Source organism: Herpailurus yagouaroundi, unplaced genomic scaffold (genome assembly GCF_014898765.1).
Source record: "Herpailurus yagouaroundi ecotype Mexico unplaced genomic scaffold, PumYag 206, whole genome shotgun sequence".
NCBI classification, from domain to species: Eukaryota; Metazoa; Chordata; class Mammalia; order Carnivora; family Felidae; genus Herpailurus; species Herpailurus yagouaroundi.
The window spans coordinates 819,509-845,641 of NW_024412437.1; the positions used below are offsets into that span (position 1 = coordinate 819,509).

General features: G+C 35.4%; 1 protein-coding gene across 9 annotated transcripts in view; it reads left to right on the top strand.

The window, feature by feature from the left end:
• The window catches only part of TANC2 (tetratricopeptide repeat, ankyrin repeat and coiled-coil containing 2), a 371,370-nt gene that overhangs the window by 216,007 nt on the left and 129,230 nt on the right, over positions 1 to 26,133 (top strand). For all 9 annotated transcript variants that reach the window (XM_040452033.1, XM_040452035.1, XM_040452036.1 and 6 more), the window contains 3 exons: positions 3,506 to 3,654; positions 7,352 to 7,538; positions 22,272 to 22,535. In XM_040452033.1, the coding sequence (XP_040307967.1) occupies positions 3,506 to 3,654; positions 7,352 to 7,538; positions 22,272 to 22,535 (600 nt within the window). The remainder of the gene's footprint in view (positions 1 to 3,505; positions 3,655 to 7,351; positions 7,539 to 22,271; positions 22,536 to 26,133) is intronic.

Here is a 26,133-nt window from a genome sequence, read left to right on the forward strand (position 1 = left end):
GGTTGTGCTCTGTGTATCTCAAAAATAAATAAACATTAAAAGTTAAAAAAAAAAGGGGGGGGAAGAGGGTAATTCATCAGTTTGAATATAGCAGTTACCTTTCTTATTTTATCAAGAAATAAGAAACTTTCATTCTTGGGGTGGCGGGAACAAAGTAAACTTAAATATTTGTAAATAAAAATACCCCTATCAATTCTACTGTATCTGTTTTGTGGCAGAGAAATCTGTTTTTGTTGACTCTTGGAGAGGAAGTAGGGAAGAGAAAACAGAGTCTGTTTTTCTACTCTGACATAAATTCAATGAAAGTTCTATACAGATTTTCCACAGATGGAATACTTGAATTCAGTCATCATATACAGAAATGCACACATAGTCCATTCCTCTGACCCCCAGCTTATAACTTGAGTAGAGAAGTTATGATAAATATAAATTGAATAATAATAATAATAATAATAATAATAATAATAATAATAATGTAAATCTCACTTTCTTGTCATATGAAGCAGTTTAATGTATAAGACTGAATATCCTAAAAAATCAAGAAGCTATTATATTTTGGCCTCAAACCATATGACATTATAGCTAATGCTTGCTATGCTGAAAGGACGTGTCTCCCTCCAAAAAAAAAAAGAATTTTTGTAATGTCCTATAGGATCTGTGCTACTATGGATTGTTGTAAAGTTAGACTAAATGTATCCGAATGTAAAACAAAATCTGAAAAAATGTTGACAATGAATCAAGTTAGTATAAACAGTTTAAATATATTATTTCTGCATCACTCTTAGAATAGATCATCTTGAGTTCCCTGGCTCCTTTTCATGTGATTTCTGTAACTTCTATATTTGGAAATAAGTTTATGTTGATGATGAATCCAAGGGAAAACCTCATACTGACTTTGTTTATCATCCCTCATTGAAAAGATTTGAAAAAGAATAATTCCTATAGTTGGTAACCACTGAAAAACAGCCTAAGTAGAAAGAATCCAAAAAGCAAATTGTGTGGAAAGAATGTAGCAGTCTGGAAGCAGGGGATTAAAATGAATGCCAGCCATCAGGAATTTGGGGTGGTCTAAATGTCAGGACAAAAATGAACTAACTTAATGGGGTTTTTTTTAGAGTGATTAAAATATTGTAGTATTAGAAAGTGATGATGGTTTCATAGCCTTATGAATATACTAAAAGCCACTGAATTATACACTTTAAGAGGATAGAGTTTATGGTATGTGAATTATATATCAGTTTTTTAAAAATGACCCTGACTGTGGAGGAAGTGCTAGTCAGGCTCTTGTGGCATGGGGTAGGACCCCAGCCAGGGTGAATTGAGCATCTGTGTGCAGGGTGGCAGTGAGGAGCAGTGACATTTGCACTGCTGGTATGAGCACTATTTGCACTGGGGGGAGCAGATTTCTCACTATTGGAGAACAATTTTACAACTTTGGGGGAAAAAATTATGAGAAAAAAAACCCCTAGAATTAACCTTATCATATTGAACTGGAATTAGAGTGTCACCGTGAACTTTTGGGGTGTGTGTTTGTATGCAGATTTGCAAGTGAGAATGAATGTAAGGATGTGTGAACGTGTGTATATATACATGTATGTATATATGTGTATGATTATACTGCTTAACTCTATCCAAGTGGACCTGGAGGACAGTGATGTCCTCATAGCAATGAACATACCTTTCTCCACTAAAAAGAACCAAGGCTTCTTGGAAAAGTGTCTGACTCTAGGGCTAGGGCAGGGAAAAAATGAGCCTGGAACATCTTGCGCCAGAAAGAAAAGAAGGCTCAGAAAATGACACAGGTCTGTTAGAGGGTTCCAAGAGCCAAATTGGAAGGGCTTATTACCCTGACCACATTGGAGACAATTGGAGCAACAAAATAACTAATGATAGTAGCAGATTATAACTCATTGAATAGATAGGAAATTTTGAGTGCACATAAATAGGTGAGGAAAAGAAACGAAACAGTAGAAAGAGTAATGGATTAATGAATGCTAAAAAATAGTGGGCAAAAAATTTGTTGAGAAGAGATTCAGACTGATACTTTTACACCAATGTCCATACTATCACTATTCATAATATCTAACATATGGAAACAACCCCCAAGTGTCCACCATCAGATAAATAAACTGTAGTATATCCATACAATGGAGTATTATTTATTCATGAAAAGGAGTGAAATTCTGATACATGCTACAACATGGATGACCCTTGAAAACATGTAAAGTTAGATAAGCAAGACAAAAAAGGATAAATATTGTGTGATTCCCATTTATATTTGCCTAGAATAGGCAAATTCATAGAGTGTAGCTGGGGCTAATAAGAGGGAGGAATGGGGAGTTTTTATTTAGTGGGTACAGAGTTTCTTTGGGGGATGATGAAAAAGTTCTGGATATGGACAGTGGTAATGGCTGTACAACATTGTGAATGAACTTAATGCCACTGAATTGTGCGTGTAAAAATAGCAAATCTTGGAATGCATATTTTATCACAAAAATATTTTTTAATTTAAAAATTTGCTGAGAAGCAGGATGTATTTAAATAGACTCAAAGTATCCCTCCCCCCCCCCCCCACACACACACAATATTTACTAGTTACCAAAGAGAAAGAGTGTAATTTTAGAGTAGGGAAATCTGGCAAATGCTACCACAACCTAGTGATCAAAGTTAACACAGCATCACTTTTGTGATATTTCTGCCAGAAATGCATAACCTGAGTCATACCACAGGGGTAACATGAGATAAATTCGACTTGAGGGACATTGTGCAAAACAACTGGCTTATTATCTTCAGAAGTGTCAAGGTCATGAAAGCTAAGAAAAGACTGAAGAAATGTTCCAGATTAAAAGAGAACGAAGAATGAAATGTGCTGTATGTCCCTGAAATGAATCCTTTTGCTAGCAAGGACAGTACCAGGACAAAACTTAAATAGGGTCTATGAGTGAGATTATAGCAATGCCAAATGTTAGTTTCCTAATATCTGTGCTGGCGCTGTGGCTATGTAAGAGAATGTCTTTGTTTACAGGAGATACATACTCACTAGGGATGATGGGCATCATGTCCATACTTTCAAATGGTTAAGGGAAAAATGTACTTTGTACTATTCTTGAAACTTTTTTGTCAGTGTGAACTAATTTCAAAATCGTGAAAAAGAAAATAAAAGAACCTAAGTGAAGGTGGCGATTACAGTAGCAGTTAGATCCCAACACAGGGACCAAATTGGAAGGCTAACTGCTAAAGAAATAGGAAACATCCTCTATTCAATAGATTACAGACATTCTCTCAAACTCAGGTGTTTCAAGTAGATACTTTGAAGATAATACGAGTAAACCATCTATCAGTTATAATATACAAAAGTGGGAAAATCAGCTTCTAGGCAGGGACCTTGTAATTTTGGGTTTAGAATGAAAACAAAGGAAATGACTGAATTGAATGTAAGATTAGTTGCAGGATGAGGTCATTTTATTTTGAAAGATTCATGTGTTTCAATGTCTGCCTCTTATAGGTGATGCTGAACAGGAACTTGGTCCCCCTCCATCTGTAGATGAGGCAGCAAACACACTCATGACTCGTCTGGGTTTCCTCCTCGGAGAGAAAGTCTCGGAAGTTCAGCCAGGTGACCAATACAGCATGGAAGTACAGGATGAAAATCAGGTAAACCTCTTGCTATCACCTGTGAAACATGGGATAAATCAGTCTGTTATACTAGGGAAAATGTTGCAGGGTGTATGCATATGTGTATGTTCTGAGAAGAAGAATCCCAATTTTTGAAAGGCTTTTGAGGCCTGATGACATAGCTTGATTTTCCATAATCACTGTATTTCTTTACTTTATGAAACATCTTTTAGTTACATTCATAGGTTTAAAAAGCCACTTGGTTTTGATTCATTTGTGGAATGAATGAGGAAATAAATAAGTGTGTAAGCCAAGAAAGAGAATTGACATATGGAGAGTATGACACCCAGAAATATAAAGTATACTTCGTTTTCAGGTACATGTGGATTATTTACCAAGTTGACAATGTGCTGAACAGGTCTCCGCAAATTTGAGAAGATTCTAATTATTGTGATCGTAGTAGAATTAATCAATTACAGAATGATAACCTTGAAAATGATAGCTAAAAGATAATTTAGAAAATCCCCCAGATGTTTGGCTTTTAATATACTTCTAATATACTTTCAAAGAAGAAATCACAAGAACTTAGAAAATATTTTAAACTGAAAAAATAATATAACAAAACTTATATTTTTACATGTTTGTAGTATATAAAACTTGTAATTAAAGATGTGCTCAAAAAGAAATTTTAGTTTTGAATACATATATTAGAAAAGAGAAAATCTAAAAAATTAATGATCTAACTATTCATGTCAGAAAGTTTAAAAATATTAGCAATTTTTTCTTTTGGCTATTTTTTAGTTTAAATGTCGCAAAGAAAATACTAGACTTGGATTCATTTGTAGGGTCTTAATCTTTAAAATGTATGCTCTATAGGGGACCCCTGGGTGGCTCAGTCAGTTAGGTGTCCAACTTCAGCTCAGGTCGTGATCTCATGGTTCATGGGTTCGAGCCCTGCATCGGGCTCTGTGCTAACAACTCAGAGCTGGTAGCCTGCTCCAGATTCTGTGTCTCCCTCTCTCTCTGCCCCTCACCCGCTCGTGCTCTGTCTCTCTTTCAAAAATAAATATTAAAAAAAAATTTTTAAATGTATGTCCTATAGTGAATCAGTTTATTCTAGAAGATGGTAAATTAATTTCATCTTGTATATTCTTAACAAATATGTGTGAAGATTCTATGCTATATGTTAGTTTTGTCATAAAATAATAGTTTTCAAGGATTATTTGGATCATGTGGATCATGTTCAGGTGTTCCAGGGCTCTCTTCTCAGACTTCTCTCTTTTTTTCCTCATTCCCTAGGTCATTGGTTTTGCTGGAGGCACTTTCTAATCACCTGGGCAGTTTTTATAAAATTCAGATTCCTGGAGCGTCTAATCTTATTGAAGCGCCTCCATTCTTTTGTTTGTTTGTTTAATATTGTCTTAAATCCTGAATTGCCTCTAGCCCTGCCTTTCCCCTTGACTCCAGTGTATTTCCAGCTGCCTGTACCTTTTCTATCTGTGTGTCCAACATACATCTCAAATTTAACATGTCAAAAACTGACTTGCATTTTTCGCAGAGCCTGCTCCTTCTGCAGAGATCTGACTGAGAGAACACAATGGAAAAACCATTCTCAGCCTGGAGAAGGGTTAATGTTGTCTTTCTGTGCCTAGAAGAGATTTCTATATCTCATTAACTAGCCTCCTTAAGTAAATATAAAGCCTGCCTTTTAATTCATAAGCCATGAGCAAATTACCACTTTCTAAATGGCTTGATCTTTAAGCTTCGCTTTTACAGTTAAAGCTTTTAAAACATACATTCTGTGATATAAGCTTCATTTTGTAGAAAGCAACTTGTAGTAAAAATAATAGATGTCATTTGGGCTTAACCTCCACATTGGCTATATTATGTGTATAATACAGTTTCCTCTCTTAAAGAACAGACTGAGAATCTTATCTAAAAATGGAAATGAGTTGCTATGGAAGTAATAGAGTCATACCAAAATGAAACTTTTTCAATATGGAATGACTGTAGATATATTTAATGTAAAAAAAAAAATCCTAGTATAGTTCATTTCATCTACCCACATATTTTTTAAACTGAGGATTGAGGAGGTTAAAAATTCGCCATGTCAGTTTCTAACTGAGGAGGATTCTAATTCAGTACGTCTGGGGTGTGGGGCTCTGTGTCTGTCAGTTTTGTTGGGGAGCTTGTCCTTTTATATTCCACAGGTGATTCTTCTGCATGCCCAGTTAAAAATCATTGCTCTGGTAGGCCAACATCATTTTATAAAAACAGAGGAGATTACAAAGAAATTGAAACTCCTCCCTCCTCTGAAGAAAAATTACAGAGTAGAAGAGAAATGACATAGATCTGAGGAGTTATTGTATTACTAACAAAAATCAGTTCCTAGTATTTAATATGATTGAAAAGATTTGCTTGGTTGCAAGGTTCTGCGAAGTGTCACTTGTGCTTTAAGTTGAATGTATCTTTTGTGATCTGGTTATAGCATTTAAATTAAAAACAAAACCTGGATTCAACACATGTGATTAAATACCAGGGATTGTATCTAAAACTCATTTTAGGGTGACTAAAAAGAGCCTTAATCTTCTCACATCTAGTGATCAACACATTTTCCAGTCAAGTTGCTAAATGTAAACCCTCAGTTTTAGTGGAGAGGATATGAATAGTGACTGTATAGGTAAAGAAGGTGAAAGGCTTCTTTTAAATTTAACATTTAAAGGGGCGCCTGGGTGGCACAGTCGGTTGAGCGTCCGACTTCAGCTCAGGTCATGATCTCACAGTTTGTGAGTTCGAGCCCTGCGTCAGGCTCTGTGCTGACAGCTCGGAGCCTGGAGCCTACTTCGGATTCTGTGTCTCCCTCTCTCTCTACCCCTCCCCTGCTCATACTCTGTCTCTCTCTATCAAAAATGAATAAACTTAAAAAAATTAAAAAAAAAAATAAATTTAACATTTTAAGATGTCAAATTTGTCATTAGTGTTCCTTCAGGTAATTTTTTCATTGATCACTAACCATTTTTAAAAGGATAGAATTTTTTAGTGTTTGAAAAAATAGATACTTTTATTCATTATTTTGGTGATTTATTTGGGTAGAGAGAGCTAAAGAAAAGTGCATGTCATTAAATTGTGTAAGCCAGGATATATTACCACCAGTCTTTTTCGTGATTATTCACTCCTTCCTGTCAAAAAACTTTAAAATGAGGTAACCTCAGATATAAGTATCATTCAAGATACAAAGCAATTTCAGTCTGTAATCGGTTTCTACAGAGAAATTATTTAGTTTTGTTTTAAATGAACATTGATTGATTTTTTAGATAGACTTTCAGAATAAGGCATTTTCTCTGCATTCAATCCAAAGAAGAGTATTAACAAGACTAAGTTCTAAGCCTTCAGAATAGTCTTATTGATAAGAAATAGCAAGGACAACTTGTGCTTAATTAAAAATTCCTTTATCAATTCATGGCAGTGATAAAGAATACTTGTCACTAGAAATTTCTGAGGCAGGAAAACTGGCCACAGTCTCTGCTTGTGTTAAATTTACCCAGTTTCACCTTAATTGTACAAGGCAGAATCTCTTATTCTGGAGGGCAAAAAAACAACTAGTACTGAGTAGATGTAAAAGCTATATATGTACATTTTCTTCTTTTTCGCATCAAAGCATATGTTTTGCCTAAGATATATTTTACATCAGCACCCGATCAGTTTATCTTTTTTATTTTTCATTCCAATTTTTCAGACTTCAGCAATCACGCAGCGGATAAGTCCCTGTTCCACCTTGACTAGTAGCACTGCCTCTCCACCAGCCAGTAGCCCCTGCTCCACCCTCCCGCCAGTCAGTACAAATGCAACTGCCAAGGACTGCAGCTATGGGGCTGTTACTAGTCCAACCTCTACCCTTGAAAGCAGAGATAGCGGCATCATTGGTGAGTTGGTTTTTATATTAATCATTTTGTGGGGGTTTTTTTCTTTTTAAAATAATACACAAGCTTAAGGTTTTCAAAAATAATGCTTTTGAGTTGTTGAGATGTATATATAACGTATATATATATATATATATATATATTCAGATGTATATATAATGTGTGTGTGTATATACATATATATATATGTATATATGTACATATAAAGGTTTGTCTACTTCTTCCTGTAGATTCATCTATCTCCCAACAGAAGTGGTTCAGAAAATGTTCATTCCTCACTGAACTTGTAGAGTTTCATGGAGGTTCTCAGTTCTGCTTATTGTATACTTATTAAGGGGAGTCAGTCAAATGGAAATTAGTGAAGTTTTGGGAAATGAGGATCTGAAGAAAGGAAACGTACAGAGAAGAAACCAGGAGTGAGCACAGAATCTTAGGGCACATTCAAATTGAGCAGGAAATTAGAGGTGGGAGAATGAGCCAGTGGATAGGAGTAGTCAGACAAATAGAAGAATTGGGACAGTATAATGTTACCAAAGTCAAAGAAGATAAAAGGTTCAGAGAAGGGAAGAGGAGAGGCTGGTCAACAAATGACAACAGCTGAAAAAGCCAGGCATACTGGGATCAGTTAAGGAATAAAGAAAATATTTCTTCCTCATTTGGCTTCCTTCTAAAGGTTATCAAATCACACTAGATAGTATAGCAGATATTAATGCCATGGCAACTAAATATATCTCTATTATTTAAATGCATATATATCAACATGTGAATTTATTCCTTTAAAATAAGTATTGAGTAGATAAAAAGAATATTTTTTTTTTAATTTTTTTTTTTCAACGTTTATTTTTGGGACAGAGAGAGACAGAGCATGAACGGGGGAGGGGCAGAGAGAGAGGGAGACACAGAATCGGAAACAGGCTCCAGGCTCCGAGCCATCAGCCCAGAGCCCGACGCGGGGCTCGAACTCACGGACCGCGAGATCGTGACCTGGCTGAGGTCGGACGCTTAACCGACTGCGCCACCCAGGCGCCCCTAAAAAGAATATTTTTACAGCAAAGTTGCAGGATACAAAATCAACACACAAGAACCAGTTGCATTTCTTCTATATGCTAACCATGAACAATTAAAAAAGAAAATTAAGAAAACAATTCCATTACAATAGCATGAAAAAAGAATTTTAAAACGTGGGAATAAGTTTAACCAAGTGTACACTAAACAGAAAATACTGCAAAGAAATTTTAAAAGATTTAAGTAAATGAAAATATAATCTGTGTTCATAGACTAGAAGATTTAATATTGTTAAAGTGATAATATATCTCAAGATTTCTACAGATTATTGAAGTTACTGTCATAATTCCAACAAAGTTTTTGCAGAAATAGAAACACCCATCCTAAAATTCATGTGGAATCTCAGAGGACTCTGACTCAGAGGACTCAAAGCAGACTTGAAAATGGAGAACAAAATTGGAGGACTCCATTTCTTGATTTCAAAATTTATTACAAAGCTTCTTAAAGGCAGGATTCGTGTCTTACAGTTTTTATATATCCTCGTGACTTAGCATAATAGTTTCTAATTTGTGAGTTATTTATATAAGTCTTTATGAAGATATAGTCATTAAGTAACTAAATATTTTAACAAAATAAAATAGAGAAATAAAATGTAGAAGAGTAGCCTCTTTTATAACCTCTGAAATAGTTTGTGAAAGATTGGTATTATCCTCTCCTTGTATATTTAGCAGGACTTGCCATTAAAATAATCTGGACCAGGTGCCTGGGTGGCTCAGTTTGTTAAGTGTCTGACTCTTGGTTTTGGCTCAGGTCATGATCTCACAGTTAGTGAGTTGGACCCCCTGCTTGGGGGTCAGCCTGCCTCTCTCTCTCTCTCTCTCTCTCTCTCTCTCTCTCTGTCTCTCTCAAAATAAATAAATAAACTTAAAAAAGATAATCTGGACCTGATGTTCATGTAGATTTTTTTTAATTACTACTCCACTGTATTTAATACTCTAGGACTTTCTAAGTTTTCTCTTTCTTCTTGAATCAGTTTTCCTTAGCTATGGTTTTTTTCTTTTTCAAATTTATTGGTATAAAGTTGCCCAAAATATTCACTACCTACCCAAGAACCCAAGCTGAAAAGCTGAGAGGAGTCCTTGTCATTTCTCTGCCCCCACCCTAAATTTCTTATCCCTGAATTTTATTTTCATCTTTTCTAGTATGCTTTGGTAGTCCCCATTATCTCAGACTTAGAGTAATACAAACCTGAGTATTGTCTCTGCTTTTCATTTTGTCCTTTCCAAGTCTGTTTTTCACACAACCACCAAAGTGAATTAACCAAGAAGCAGTTACTCCTTTGGTTGTATTACCTATAAGATGAACTATCTAAAAATCAAATTTGATCATATCACTCCTTTCACTGCCATTTACCTATAAAATAAAGCCTATAGGGGCGCCTGGGTGGCGCAGTCGGTTAAGCGTCCGACTTCAGCCAGGTCACGATCTCGCGGTCCGTGAGTTCGAGCCCCGCGTCGGGCTCTGGGCTGATGGCTCGGAGCCTGGAGCCTGTTTCCGATTCTGTGTCTCCCTCTCTCTCTCTGCCCCTCCCCCGTTCATGCTCTGTCTCTCTCTGTCCCAAAAGTAAATAAACGTTGAAAAAAAAATTTAAAAAAATAAATAAATAAATAAATAAAATAAAATAAAATAAAATAAAGCCTAGACTTTCTTGATCTGACCACGGCCAATTTCTTCAGCTTTCTCTAGCCTTGTGTATATTGTTCTAACAGCATTAGACTTTATTGTTACTTGACGATTCGTTTTTCCATGACCATTCTGCCTGTAGTCTCCTCTCTCTTACATTGGAATGACTTCTATGGACTTTTTAAGATTTGGCTAGGTATTCTGTCACTACCACTACCACCACCTGTCTTCAATTCTCCACTCCAACTCTTATCCAATCCATATGATTACTCCCTGTTCCCTGTAATACCTGAGCAGATACATATCATGACATGTAATGTGTGGTATTAGAATTACTTTTTGAACCTGCTTCCCACTATTAAACTGTTAATTTCTCGTTAGCAGAAACTTTGCCTTACTGATCTGTATCTGTAGCACCTAGTCCAGTAACTGGCCTGTGGTAGCATAGTAGGTACTCAAGTAAATGTTTACAAATGAAAGGGGAGCTAAAGGGTAGAAGGGAAGAGGACAAAGGACTAACCTAGCAATTTGCATCATTTTTTTTTTGGCAGTGATTAGAATGACCATTAGGTACAAGATTACGTATTGATTTATTAGGTTTTGAATAAATAGTAGGGATTAGAATTCTCTGTCGACCAATTTTATTCTCTTAAATTCTCTTAATGATTAATTTTAGCAAAATAATTTTTATAATCCCTAGGCAAGCTTCTTCTTGGGTTCTTCTCTTGATATTATTAGAGTGTCTATCACTGCATATCATCTATATTACCATACATAAAAAATACCTTTAGAATTGTGTTCAGCCAAGCAGAAGGGACGGTGCTGACAGATCAGACCAAATCTATTCACAAGTAGTTACCTTTCAAAGGGGGAAACTTAACACGTCAGTGAATGTTCAGATTACATGTTCTTATGTGCTGAAAATTAAAAATGGAATCCTGCTTTGACTTATAGCAGGAATGTTCCTCTGCTTTTTCTTTCTGCTAAATTTTCAAAATTGAATTCCTTGTACCATAAGTGCTTTTGTAGATAATAGATCTAATTTAAAGAACAATGAAATACCATTCTTTAATGTATATAAATACTGAAACAGATTGGCTTGTAAAATTACGAGAGAAGAATGAGAAGAATATCTGGTCATAAAATTACTTCAACTGTAGAATAGTTACCAAATTATATATAAGCAGTTCATGTTGAGAAATGATTTGTTTCCCTTTCATTTTTATTTTTCTAAATGCAATTTGAGTTGGAAGAAACTTTATTATGGCATAAGTAATAATAGTGAAAGATACACTGTTATTACCTTGGAAATCTCAAGACTTACCTACCTAAACTGTTAAATATGCTTTAGGTATTTCCGCCTCTGATTATACAAGCGTCCACTTCTCTGAATTACATATTGCTTACATTATTTCAAGCAAAAACTTCTAAGATGGCCTATTGTTTATTCATGTTCCATATTTAAATCCTGCCCTATCAGCAAAAAGGCACAAAAGTTATTAAATGTATTGATTTATCCATTTTAAATTCCTTTATAGGTAAGTTCAGTATGATCCTTTTTAACGCACTACATTTTCCACTTAAAGCTATCAGAATTTTTAGCCATTCATGTGCCTGAATGTATCACTTGTACAACATGCCAAAATATGTAGAATCCTAGTAACGAGAATTGGAACACCAGAAATGCCGACTTCCTGGGTTTTTTAAGTATTCTAAATGTAAAAAGTTCCTTTCTAGGGTTCTAAAAGGTTTTAAATAACTGTGACTTATTTGATTCTATGTAGTTGGATTCACCACAGACTAAGTTAATTTCTACCACAGAAAGCATTCTCTGTTTCAATCATAGCTTCCCTCCCCAAATTCACAACCCTTTCTAAATATGTGGTGAAATACCACCAACACAATTGTGTATTTGTATAGTAATTTTATGACTCTCTTTTTTTATTTTATTGGTATGACTCTATATAATTGTCTTATATATGTGTCCAGTTGAGATACCACTAATGACATATAATCACCTATCAGCTGTCTACCTACACATACACACACACACACACACACACACACACACACACACACACCTTAAAGGAAAAATCTTGATAAGTGTAACCTTTGTGAGATATAATATTTCTCTCCTATTCCTTTTTCATGTTAAGTTTTAATAATGGTCCTTTTGGGTGTGGTTTTTTAGCAAAATGAATTTAAGCATGGATCCATTTTGTTTCTCCTTTTGTTTATCTGGAGGTCCTAGTTCTTTCCAACATGGTATAATTCTTGAATTTCTTTTCATCAAATCTCAGAATTTTTTAAGTCCTGATTTTATTCCCAAATTTGGTCTTCTGTCCTATAGCCTTGTATCATTTAACACGTACGAAGATGGAGGTTCTGTGACTATGCCCATTGTTTGTGATTATGTTTTCCAAATGTTTCACATTAGTAACTAAAAAGCAAAATAAGAAGCTCCTAATAAAAGTAATAGTAATATATAATCCAGTAGGATGTTGTATATTCTTTATTTGATTCAAACTATCACATTTTGAAAGTCATACTTCCCAGAGTGAAGGGGTTAAGGGGATGGGCAAAATTAGTAAAGGGGAGTGGGAGATACAGGCTTCCACTTACAGAATGAATAAGTCCTGGGGATAAAAGGCACAGCATAGAAAATACAGTCAATGATATTGTACTAGCATTATATGGTGACAGGTGGTAGCTACACTTGTGAGCATAGCATCACCTATAGACATGTTGAATCGCTATGCTGTGCACCTGAAACTAACGTAATATTGATTTGTCAACTGTATTAAAATTAAAATTAAAATTAAAATTAAATTTACCCTCCTGGGTCACAGACTGAACATTAGATAATTTGAGTTATTTTTTCATGTTTTCTCCAACCTGTTTTCAGAAATGTGTAGGTTTATTTTTACTACTGAGTTTTTCTATTTATTGTACTAGTGACTCCGTCATCCTTCCCACCTCTCTAACACTAAGTAAATTTTAGTAGCTGTAATGTGGCATGTTTGTTAAAGAAGTCTGGACACTGCTTATTCAACTGATCAAGAAGACCTAGTAAAGCATTTCTCTTGCATATTAACCTAAGTAATGTAATAATAACCAGCATTTATTGAGTACAATGAACCAAGTACCATTATTTAATCTTAATAATGGTCTCATATGAAAATAGTTGTAAAGATTTCACAGGATCATACAACTGAAAGGATGCAGAAAACTCCACAAAGAATGCTTACAAAAGCTTTTAATAAAGATACAAAATAGCAGGTAAAAGAGAATGCAAGCAAGCCCAGAGGCCCCTAGACACTTGCAAGTGCAGCTCTCCAGGTTCTTTCTTAAATAGAATATGCTCTGTCTCCAGAGTGTCAAGGACCAAGATTTGTAAAAGGAATTGTGGTTTCAAGAGAGCTCCCCAAAAGTTTACAGTGAAGATTTTTATGCCCCTCTGGTCATATAGCCAAGTCAGATTGTCTAACTAAGTCCTCCAGGTGTAAATTGTCAGTAAGCAACTATTTCTGGGTACTACAGGAGAAGCTTAAAACTTTAAGCAGCAAATTACAAATCATGAGTTATCCCAGTTGACCTTATCTTGGTTGAGAATCAGTACTAGACTTCCAGGCAACCCCAAAGATAAGCGTAGGACTGGCCCAGTCTAGTTGTAAAATAATTCTGTCTTATATAATAGTGTAATAATCTTTCTTAGAATTGGAAAACTGAGATTCAAAAATAATTGGTCTCAGGTCACATAGATAGTAAGAGGCAAAGCTGAGATTCAAGTTCAGATGTGTATGACTTCAAAACCCATGGTCCTGATTATTACAGAAGAGTTCATAGTTCTAAAAACTTTGTGTGTCAGTACAGATGATCTAAAACTATTACATGGCATTAAAAATTTAGTCTATGTCAACAAAAGTAGAGTAGTGAATCAAGATAAAAATTAGTCCTATTAGTTTAAAAGTATTATTATAGAAGATGGACAAACCAATTTTATTTTATATATGTGTGTGTGTGTGTGTGTGTGTGTGTGTGTGTGTGTATTAAAAAAATTACTTAGTGTAGCTGGCACACAATGTTACATTAATTTCAGACAAACAATAATACAGTGATTCAACATTTGTATCCCTTATACTGTTCTCACCACAATATAGCTACCATCTGTCACCATACAACCCTATTACAATGTGATTGACTATATTCCCTATGCTGTGCCTTTCATACCCGTGACTTATTCAGTCCATAACTGGAATCCTGTACCTCCTTCTCCCCTTTTCCCATTTTTCCCATCCCCTTTCCCCTTTCCCTCTGGCAATCATCAGTTTGTTCTCTGTATTTATAGGTCTGATTCTGCTTTTTGTTTGCAAACAATCCAATTTTAAAACATGGAAAAGACATTAGATAGACATTTCCCCAAACAAGATACGTGAATGCCTAATAAGCACAGAAAAAGGTGCTGAATATCATCAGTCATTAGAGAAGGGCAAATTAAAACCACAGTGGGACACAACTTGACACCTTCCAGAATGGCTGTTACAAAAAAAGGATCCAAGTGTTGACAAAGATGTGGAAAAATGAGAACTTTCACGTATTACCCTTATGTATTACTTTATGTTTATGAAGTAAACATAAACTTACCATACAATCTAGCAATTCCGCTCTTAGGAATGGAGCCAAGAGAAATGAAAACATGTCCAAGGAAAGAAGCATTATTCATAATAGCCCCAAACTGGAAACAATCTAAATATCCATCAATTGGTAAATAGATATACAAAATGTGGAATGTCCATACAGTGGAATACTGTTTCGGCTATAAAGTGCAAGAAATTAATAAATGCTACAGAATGAAATGACCTCAAACATAAAGACTACATATTGTATTATTCTGTTTATATGAAATTCCAGAAAAGGCAAATTTATAGACAGCACATCAGGAGTTGCCTAGTATTGGGATGAGAACAGAACTTAACTGCAAACAGGCACAAAGGACCTTCTAGGGGTTATAGAAACATTCTAAAACTGAATTGTAGTGATGATTGCACTTATCTGTAAATTTACTAAAAACCATTGAACTGTATGTACATTTACAGTGGGTACATTTTATGGTATGTAAATTATACCTTAGTAAAACTGGTTTAAAATATATAGCATTGATTTTATTCACAAAAAGTCTATGTATCACCCTTTGATTCCTTCTTCCTCACACTAACTCTTTCTGGCCTATGTGGCAATAAAAACAGACATGTCACAGATGCAGTTTTTCATATTGAGGTAGTGATTTTTTTCCTATATCAAAGCAAGAAAATGGAGAAGGTCTCAGAAAAATCTCTTTAGTTACTTGAGACTCAGTACTCTCTATCCGTTGTTCCACTTGGTCATATTAGAAATAAATGATAGATTAGGGAAACAAATAGGTATAGTTTTCATTGAAGAACCATGTCTTCCTTTCCAGTCCCGTTCATAGAAACTTTGCACATGGGAGTGCTTAATTCGTCTAGGCCAGCTTGTCTGGCACAAAGACTGCATGCATGGGCTTTGGACTTTTGAACCTTTAGTAATCACATGCACGAAAATATTACTGCATTCTTGATGCTTCAGTCACCTTGATGACCTTAAATCATATAAAGTCTCACCATAAAGGAATGGTTAAGTAAAATAGGATGCACCCATAAAGTTGAATAATACACAGACATTAGCCTGTTGTTATTAAAAATAGATTTCATTTTTTGGCTCTTTATTTTTCTGTATATGGCCTCTTTTGCCTGGAACTGTCCTCGTTCTCAGATTAAGGATTTAGGACCTATCTTGTTCCCATATTCTGCACATATTAGTTATTAGTAAAAATTTATTGGATAGGTGGGTGAATGGAATTAACCAGAAGTTACCAAGTTCATGAAAAGCATCAATGAAGCAAAAATGCACAAAATTCCTAAATGGGAAGTTACCCAGAAAATTTTATTTCTGGTATTTTATATGAAATGTCTGTTTTTACTTTCTGTGCCCCAATAATCCTAGACCATGCATTCTAGACCATTTATTCATCCTTTTGACAAATATTTATTGAGCATATACTGTGTGCCAGGGACTAGGTACATTTCTATCTAGTGAAAAAAGGCAAGAAATACCTGAGGCTTCATAGTTGAAAATGGGTGAACTGTGTAATAATAGGTTATGCAAATAGTACAATAGTCATAGTTTTCTTCTCACACTGGGAAAACTAGATGTTTTGCTTGTCTTTACTTTTAAATACCTTGACCATAAAAGCCCTCCCTCATTATAAAATTTAGCATTTATTTTTTTTAATTTATTTAATTTTTATATCAAACTGGATTTTATTACTTAATTTATTTTTACTTATAAATTTATTTTTACTTATAATTTATATGAAATTTATTGTCAAATTGGTTTCCATACTTTAGCATTTAAGTAATAAAGTAGGGCCCATAGGCCACATTTAAGTAATAAAGTAGGGTCCATAGGCCACTGAACAATACCACCTTAGTGCTACAAACTCAAAGTTTCTCAAATCTTTCCACCACCGATCAGGTCTTCCATAATTTTTGTTGGTAGATCTCATAGTTTTGAAAAAATGTTCAGCATCCCTCTATTCATTATTTAGTAGTTTCTCATTTTTAATTTATCAAACATGTATCTCTGCCAAAGCTTCTGCTTAAATGAGAATAACTACTGTTGTCACCCTTGATAGAATCCTCGCTATGTTTACAGAAGTTTGACAGTGTAACTAGTTAACAGTAAGCATATTATTTATAAATTATTTGAAATACTGAAAATAGTGAACCCCATTGCTACTTTCTCACACCTGTAAACCATGTGCTCATGGTTTATCTGGAGAAAAGGGGTTTATACCAGGCTGCGACCACACAGATACAGGTATATCTTAGCCAAATCTGGGACTTAATAATAAAAACATCTGCTGGACACACACACACACACAAAAAAAAAAAAAAAAACATAAAAGGTAAGGGGTTAAATAACAGGCATTTTACATATAGACAAATCCTCTGGGAAACAAGAGTTTCCATTCTCTGCCTTTCAGCATACTGACCCTAGCAGCTGTGTGAACTCCAAGCTTCTTGCAAAGAATTACAAAGGTAGCTGAATCACCATATCTTTACACCAAATGAAATTATATTTCAGTCAAATTTTACTGAAAATAATAGTTTAAATATATTTTAAATTAATGAGACAGTTTTCAGAAGTTAGGATAAGAAGCATACATCCACTTTAAAAGAACACAGAGGTACATACACACATATTATAAGTATGCTATCACTGAACGCATTTAGAAATTATAATTATACAATAATGCCATGGAATCCATAATAATCTCATTGGGGAAGGTGCAATATTATGTTTGGTGGCAAAATGGTTAGGAACTATTGGGCTGTTTATGACTGGAAGTCTGAATATATGAAATTAATTTTTAATTAAAGTGAGTAGTTTAGATTAGATACCAAAATAATGTAATAACTTAATATGACTTGAACATTGGCTTTTTTAAACGTTTATTTATTTCTTTTGAGAGAGAGAGAGAGAGAGAGAGAGAGAGAGAGAGAGAGAGAGAGGAGAAGGTGCAGAGAGAGAGAAGGGAGAGAATCCCAAGCAGGCTTTGTGCTGTTAGCACAGAGCCCTATGCAGGGGCTCAAACCCATGGAACTGTGAGATCATGACCTGAGCCAAAATCACGAGTCGGATTCTTAACCAACTAAGCCACCCAGATGCCCCCTTTGGATTAGCTACAAGAATATGTGGCCCATAGTTTCCAACATTTTCATCAGTGAGACTTCCTTAGCACAGATTCCTCAGAGCCTGAGACCAAAGGTTACGTGCTAACACTATATTAAGGGAGTATAAACCAAGGAAACAAGTGAATGAAAGGGGAGTAAGGCAAAGAAGAAACAAATATAAGAAAAGGAATTACAGAGCTGGCAGAGGTGATTGCTTTATTCAACTGAAATCTTCAGAGAGACCATACAATTCCTAATTATGGAAGGGGGAATTACAAGGTGCTATTACTGCTAGTTCCTGTCTCACATTGGTGTGTTAGCCCTACTAGGGCATTGTTTCCCCTACTTTACTATTGCACAAATCCAGTTGCCCTACTGCATCTCATGTCTCAGCAACAACCAGGAAGTCCAGGGACAGAGGAGAGAGTCTATACAGCATTACACAAGACATTGATTGACTTGTGCTCATGATTATCATAAATGACTAGCAGTAGCCACTATAGCCAACCCTTCAGTCTGAAGCAGGATGTTAATAACAGGGACCCAGCTCCAACCCATGGGAATAGTTCACACCATCACTAGAGCCAGTGTAGCTAGACAGTGGCAGGTAAGTATATCTAGAGTGGCAAATCCGTAAAGTTCAACCCTTACACCACATAGATCCAGTAATACTCTCTTTGGCATCTGTTCTCACCTGGGAACACGATACTGTGAAACTCTGAATTCTTTTCTGAGAGGAGAGATCTAAATCCAATTCTTCAAGAAGATGACCAGTACAGTCTCCCAAAAAGACTTAGAAAGGGTTAGTAAATGAAGAGTAAGTCCCTGCTGCTCCTGCCGGTCCTGGATTCCATAATGTATGCTCCTTATCTCCCTCCTTCACCCATTTCAGAGCAAAGAATATCAAAATAGATTTCAGAACAAACAATGATTACCTATCAAGGAAGGTCATTTCATAATGATAAATGGATCGTTTTGTCAGGAAGAAGTAACAGTCCTAAATGTTTATGCACCAAATAACAAAGCTTCAAAGTGGCAGAAATCCGCAAATGTAGAGATTTTAACTCATCTCTCAGTGGTTGAAAGAACAATTAGGAAATCCATTAGCATGTAGATGACTTTAAACAGTTCCATTAACCAACTTGACTTAATTATTTTTTATACGACAGTCCGCTTAACAATAGCATAGTTCCGATTCTTTTTAGGTATACACAGAAGATTCACCAAGACACCAATATTCTGGTCCATAAAACAAGTCTCAGTAAATTTAAATGGACACAAACCATTACAGTATTCTCTGACCACAATGTGTTTACACTGGAAACCAGTAATAGAAAAATATCCAGAGGAGTGCCTGGGTGGCTCAGTCAGTTGGGTCTCCAACTGTTGGTTTTAGCTTGGGTCATGATCTCACAGTTCTTGGGATTGAGCCCCTCATCAGGCTCCATGCTATCAGCACAGATACTCTCTCTTTCCTCTCTGTCTTTCCTCTCTCTCTGCCTCTTCCCCCCATTCGTGTGTACTCTCTCTCTCTCTCAAAATAAATGTATAAACACTAAAGAGAGAGAGAGAGAGAGAGAGAGAGAGAGAAAAGGGGCACCTGGGTGGCACAGTCGGTTAAGCATCCAACATTAGCTCAGGTCATGATCTCCCAATTCATGGGTTCGAGCCCTGCATCAGGCTCTTTGTGCATAGCCTGGAGCCTGCTTCAGATTCTGCCTCCCTCTCTCTCTACCCTTCCCTGCTCACTCTCTCTCACTCTCTCAAAAATAAATGTTAAAAAAAATTTTTTTAAAGAAAAATATCAGGAAATTTCACAAATGCTTAGAAATTAAGCAACATATTTCTAAATAATATTTGGGTCAAAAAAAAATCACATTGGAGGGGCGCCTGGATGACTCAGTCAGTTAAGAGTCGACTTTGGCTCAGGTCATGATCTCGCAGTTTGTGGGTTCGAGCCCTGCATCAGTCTCTGTGCTGACAGCTCAGAGCCTGGAGCTGCTTCAGATTCTGTGTCTCCCTGTCTCTCTGCCCCTCCCCCACTCATGCTCTGACTGTCTCTCTCAAAAATAAATAATAAAACATTTAAAAAAATTTTTTTTAATCACATTGGAATTTAGAAATATTTTTAATTGAAAAATAGTGAAAACAAAACCTCAAAATTTTTAGAATGCAGCTAAACAAGTGCCTAGAAGGAAATTTATAGCATTAGATGCTTATTTTAGAAAAGAGAAATTTATTCCATTAGTGAACTAAACTTCTTAAGAAACAGCAACACCAAAAAAAAGAAATTCAAATCAAAGTAAGCAAAGTAGGAAATAATAAAGAGCAGAAATCAATAAAATAGGAATAGAGAAAATTAATGAAACTGAAAGCTGGTTCTTTGAGAAAATCACATTAATAACCCCCTAGCCATATTAACCAGGAGAAAAAGAAGATACAAATTGCCAAAATCAGGAATGCGAGAGTCTATCATTATAGACCCACAGACATTAAAAGGATAAGGGAATGTCATGAGCAACTTTATGCCAATAAATCTGACAGTTTACATGACATGGACAAATTCCTTGAAATAACAAATGACCAGAGCTCATTCGAGAAGAAAGAGATAACTTGAATAACTTCATAGCTGTTAAATATAAATTGAATTTGTTGTTTAACACTTTCCTGCAAGGGAAAGATGCCCTGGCAGGTAAATTCTATCAAATACTTAAGGAAGAAATTATACCATTTCTACACAAACTGCTCCAAGAAGTTGAAGTGAAAGGAACACTTTATGAGGCCAATGTTACCTCCACACCAAACCAGACAAAGACATTACATAAAAAGTAAACTACAGACCAGCATGTGTCATGAACAAGATATGAAAGTCCTTAACAAAATTCTAACAAATTGAGTCCAACCTTATATAAAAGATAACAGGGACAATATATTAAAAAGGACCTGTCATGACTAGGCAGGGATGGGGAGCATTGTCATCTGTCAGAAGTGTAACGATGACTGCCCTCTCTGATGGAGTTGACAGGGAGATATTGCCATGGAACTGGGCTCTCTTGGTATCAGTGAAGATACCAAGGCCACTTGGCAGCACTTAATTCTCAGATGTATTATTGTAAAGAGCAAAAAGGCTGGAAGGCAACCATTTGTTAGCTCATCTTTTACCTTTGTTACTACAAAATCCAGAACTCCCATTTAAATTTCCACAGAGAAAACCTCACAAAGAGGCACCATGGAAATTACCTTAAAAACTTAGGTCTCTTCTTTTAATAATAGGTACATTGAAGATGTAAGAAGAGAATATGAACTAACATTAAAAATTCTCCACGGATGGGGCACCTGGGTGGCTCAGTTGGTTGAGCATTCAGCTCTTGATTTTGGCTCAAGTCATGATCTTATAGTTTGTGAGATTGAGCCCCCATAGCGCTGACAGCGTGGAGCCTGCTTGGGATTCTGTCTCACTCTCTCTCTACCCTTCCCCTGCTCACTCTCTCTCTCTCAAAAATAAACACTTTTTAAAAATAAATAAAAATAAAAAAATTCTCCTAGAATGACCTGTTTTATTCTTATAATTATTGCTAAGATTTTTATAATCTAGATTTTATTGTTGTTAACCATTGCATTTCAAGGCTTAATGAAAATGTTTCTAAGTCCTGTTTATAATTAATGGTAAGACTAGATAAAATTCTAGATTTTTGTTTTTGTTTGATTTCATTAAGGGACATCTAGGGTTAGAGCTACAGAGGGTAGCTGTACAAGAAAGCCCTGTACTGTTTCCTTATTTGGACAGATTATTTCTCCTATGTTAGCATCTACTTAAGACCTCTTATTTTTTTCTAATTCATTATTACATGTGAAAGGAAATAAATTTAAATGAGGGAGAGGAAAATGTGGGATAAAAAGAGTATAAAGATCTTTTTGAGAACTGTGGGGCTTTCCAGCAATCCATGAAAATTCTTTAAATTCCCTTTTTGATGAAATTCTGAAATTTTTCACATTCATAGGTCCTAGTTTTAGATCTTTTAGCATTGATATACAAATTTGTTTAGTTCCATTCAGAGAGAGTTGTTAAACTAAATGTATGAGAGATGTGAGAGAGAATATGTAGGAGATCGTTATATTTTGGTTTTGATTATTTAAACTTCATGGTGGAGATGAAATGATCATCAGCAACTTTTAAAAAAATATTACTACTGCTCTTATTATCTAGTCACGAATTTGGATAATAATGAACAAATTAATCTCTAGGTTTATGGGTGTTTTGGTTTTTTTTAACTTGTTTTACTCTCTTTTTTAGCTACATTGACAAGCTATTCTGAAAACGTGGAACGCACAAAATATGTTGGGGAAAGCAGTAAAGAATTAGGATCTGGAGGAAACCTGAAACCTTGGCAGTCTCAAAAATCCAGTATGGATTCGTGTTTGTATCGAGTAGATGAAAACATGACGGCTTCCACCTATAGTCTGAATAAGATCCCTGAGAGGAATTTGGAAACTGTTCTGTCGCAGTCAGTACAGTCTATTCCTCTGTATCTTATGCCACGGCCAAATTCAGTAGCAGGTAAGAGTTTTTAAAAATTGACCATTTTACTGGCGTGTATACTGAAATGAAAGTAAATTCTGCTTTAACAGAATTTTCTATTCATCTTCTTTGACTGTTCTTTTGTGTGGCTAATATGCATGTGGATATCTTTTTGAACCTGGGGGAAGGCTCATGCTCAAGTGGTGATTCTGCTCCCAAAATGTGTAAAAACACTCACAAAATCATAAGTAAAACCTGTAAAGTGTATGGTTGAATTTCTAAAAGTATTTTTTTCATATCTGAAGTCTTTGAAAAGATTTCAGTCTGTGGTTTTTAAAAACATTAGTTTAAAAAAAAAACATTAAATTGAAGAGTATTTCAGTAGAATTTATATTATTAGAAATCATCATCCATAGTTTGAAGGAGAGGCAGGCAGGCAAGAATTTAGCTTCCCAGTCCATGAGCTCAATATTTCCACCATATCCATCCTATCGTAGAAGAATCACCAGGTACCTACAAGTGCTAAAGAAGAACTCAGACACTACTAGCAGGCTCAGTCAGAAAGTCATAAAGGAATGTCAAGGGATGCCTGGGTGCCTCAATCGGTTAAGCGTCTGACTCTTGATCTTAGCTCAGGTCATGATCTCAGTCATGAGAGTGAGCCCTGCATGCGTAGAGTCCGCTTAAGATTCCTCCCTCTGCTCCTGCGCCACGCACATGCATGCGCTCACTAGTTCTCTCTCTCTCTCTCTCTCTGTCTCTCTAAATAAATAAATAGATAAAGAAATAAATAAAGAAAAGTTTTTTAAATAAAGTAAAAAAAAAAAAAAAAAGAGAGTAAGTCAGACCAGGAGCTTTTGCAGATAGTTGGGCAGTCGGGCATTTTCAAAATGCAGCATCATCTACACTTTGTCCCTAATACGAAATCATAGTCGTGATTGTCTTTCTTACTTGCTCGATGAATGCCTAAAAGGTTTATCTCACGGACACAAAATAATAAAATACCTATTATAGTTAAGAGCTCTTATTTCCCAGGTGTAATGATTTATGTTATGCAGATAATAGTGTGATGCTTCTTGCCTTTTTGTACTTTTCTAAAACATTACTCTTTGTTCTGTCCTCTGGGAGACCATCAGCATCAGTCATCACATGTGATTATGTGGTGATGGCTCATCTGGAAGATCAGTAAGTGTAGACAGTTTAATATGTATTTTTCAAGATTATTCATTTTTACATAGTAGCAAAAAACTTTTCCCTCCTAGGTTCTTTGGAATATGTTGGTCCCCAGGGATGATGTCATATTATGCTTTAGAATGCTATAACTTAGAAAGGGCCAGGCAAATTCAGTCTTTCCAGGAGAGAAACATATAAACCCTTGCTTATATAAAATTGGGGAAATATAGCTACCAACCTTAATGGTACATCCCAATTTATTTAAGCTACAGTGATTTCTAAGAAAGTTCTGGCTCTGTTATTTGAGAAGGGCATTGAGCATTTAGTAGAAGACAGAAATATAAGCTTTCTTGTCCTCTCTTTACTGGAGAAATTATAAAATACTTTGCCCTTTTTTTTTTTTACATTTTAAATTGTATTTAATTTTATTTATTTTTTTAATATGAAATTTATTGTCAAATTGGTTTCCATACAACACCCAGTGCTCATCCCAACAGGTGCCCTCCTCAATGCCCATCACCCACTTTGCCCTTCTTGAGCATAAATATCTGTAGAATTATTATTTTACCCTATGCAGATACTAGTGTGTACAAAGAATTGTCCAGGACTAATTAGCCAGATATAATTCTTCCCTCTAAGGTTTTCTAACACTACTGCTTTCTAGAAATCAGCACAAGGCAGCTTTCAGAAGTATCAGTGAGTCACCAATTATTTCTCTAATACATGTAGGAGAAATTAACTGTTAAGCTCTATCACAGAGAATAGAACCCAGTTTTCCATACCAGGTATTTTAATCACCAGGTTAAAAAAAAAGTTTGCCATTTGAAATGGTTTTTGTTTTTTTTTTTAAAAACTTCACGGGGCGCCTGGGTGGCGCAGTCGGTTAAGCGTCCGACTTCAGCCAGGTCACGATCTCGTGCTCCGTGAGTTCGAGCCCCGCGTCGGGCTCTGGGCTGATGGCTCAGAGCCTGGAGCCTGTTTCCAATTCTGTGTCTCCCTCTCTCTCTGCCCCTCCCCCGTTCATGCTCTGTCTCTCTCTGTCCCAAAAATAAATAAATGTTGAAAAAAATAAAAAATAAAAAAAAAAATAAAAACTTCACAAAGCAAGCAAGAGTAGTAGGCGAAGAGTACACTCTTTCATTTACATGGATTGTAAGATTCTTGTTTATTTAGAATTTTATCTTGTAAGAACTGATATCCTAGTTACTTAATAAAATCTTTTAAGTTATGTTCAATTTTCAGGGAATTGTCATCTAATTTATGAATTTGGATGGCTTCTAAACTACCTCTCGTGATATATTTTTTGCTAACTGCCATTTACAAACTTTACCGCTTATAAGCATCAATATATTTGTGGCTACACTTAGACTTAAAGAAAGTTTTTGCATATTCTTTGGGACACTGACTTCAGCAAATATTAAGATAAGAATTTTATGGAGAATTACAGGATGGAATTCTAATTGACAACCATTGTTGTGTTGGTAAAATAGTCAGTGTCAAATTTACAGTAATTTTGGTATATTTATAAATAATACAGTAATTTATAAAGTATCATACAGAGGAGGGAAGCATCTGAGTGCAAAGGGAAAGGGTGGAGAGGAATAGAAGACATCACAGAGAAGGACAAATAAGAAATCACAGAAAAGAGGAAGGAGTTACTAAGAAGTTAAAGAAGTTGGCACATTATTTCAGCATGACCAAACCGTGGGATACAGTGAAGAAATAGTACAAAATGATGTTGAAGGTGATACCAAGGAGCTTATATGCTCTGATGATAAATGTTAGGTTTATTTTGTTGCTAGTCAGGAGTATAAGCAGGAGCTATACTATCCAATATGCTGTTTAGAAAATGGCTGAATAGCCATCTGTATAGGATGGACTGAAGGAGGAGAGCCAGGAGTTAGAGAAGATAGTTCTTTAAAAGCTTGTGGGGTATTATGCAGTATTATAGGGAGTGAATCATCAGGTATCAGTAGAGTTGAGAAAATGGTTTAGGAGAGTTTCTTCTTTTTTGCCTTAAAAAATAGCATTTATTAGATTTTTTTTAATATAGAGAAATAACAAGGAAGAAAACAAAACAAAAATGAGCCATAATTTCCTTTCCCAGTGGTTCCTGCTGACATATTCTAGAAATTAAAAAAAATCATGTGTGTTACATAATAAATATGCAAATCAAATAAAAATTCAAATTCAAGCCAAAAAATACAAAAGAAAAAGGAAAAGCCTTCCCTTTCCACCTAGTTCCCCTCTCCAATGATAAAGTGATTAAGGTAAGTATGGGCAATCTGTAGCATTAAGTCTTAAGCTTAGTTTTCTGAATATAAATTTGGATGTTCATACACCTTTAAATTAAAATTCTAAGATATGAAAAATAAAAACTACTGTCTTTTATTGTTTTCAAAATGTGAACCACTACTGCATGTTTATTTTTTAAGCCCTTTGTAGTTGGAAGGAAGTGGAGAAC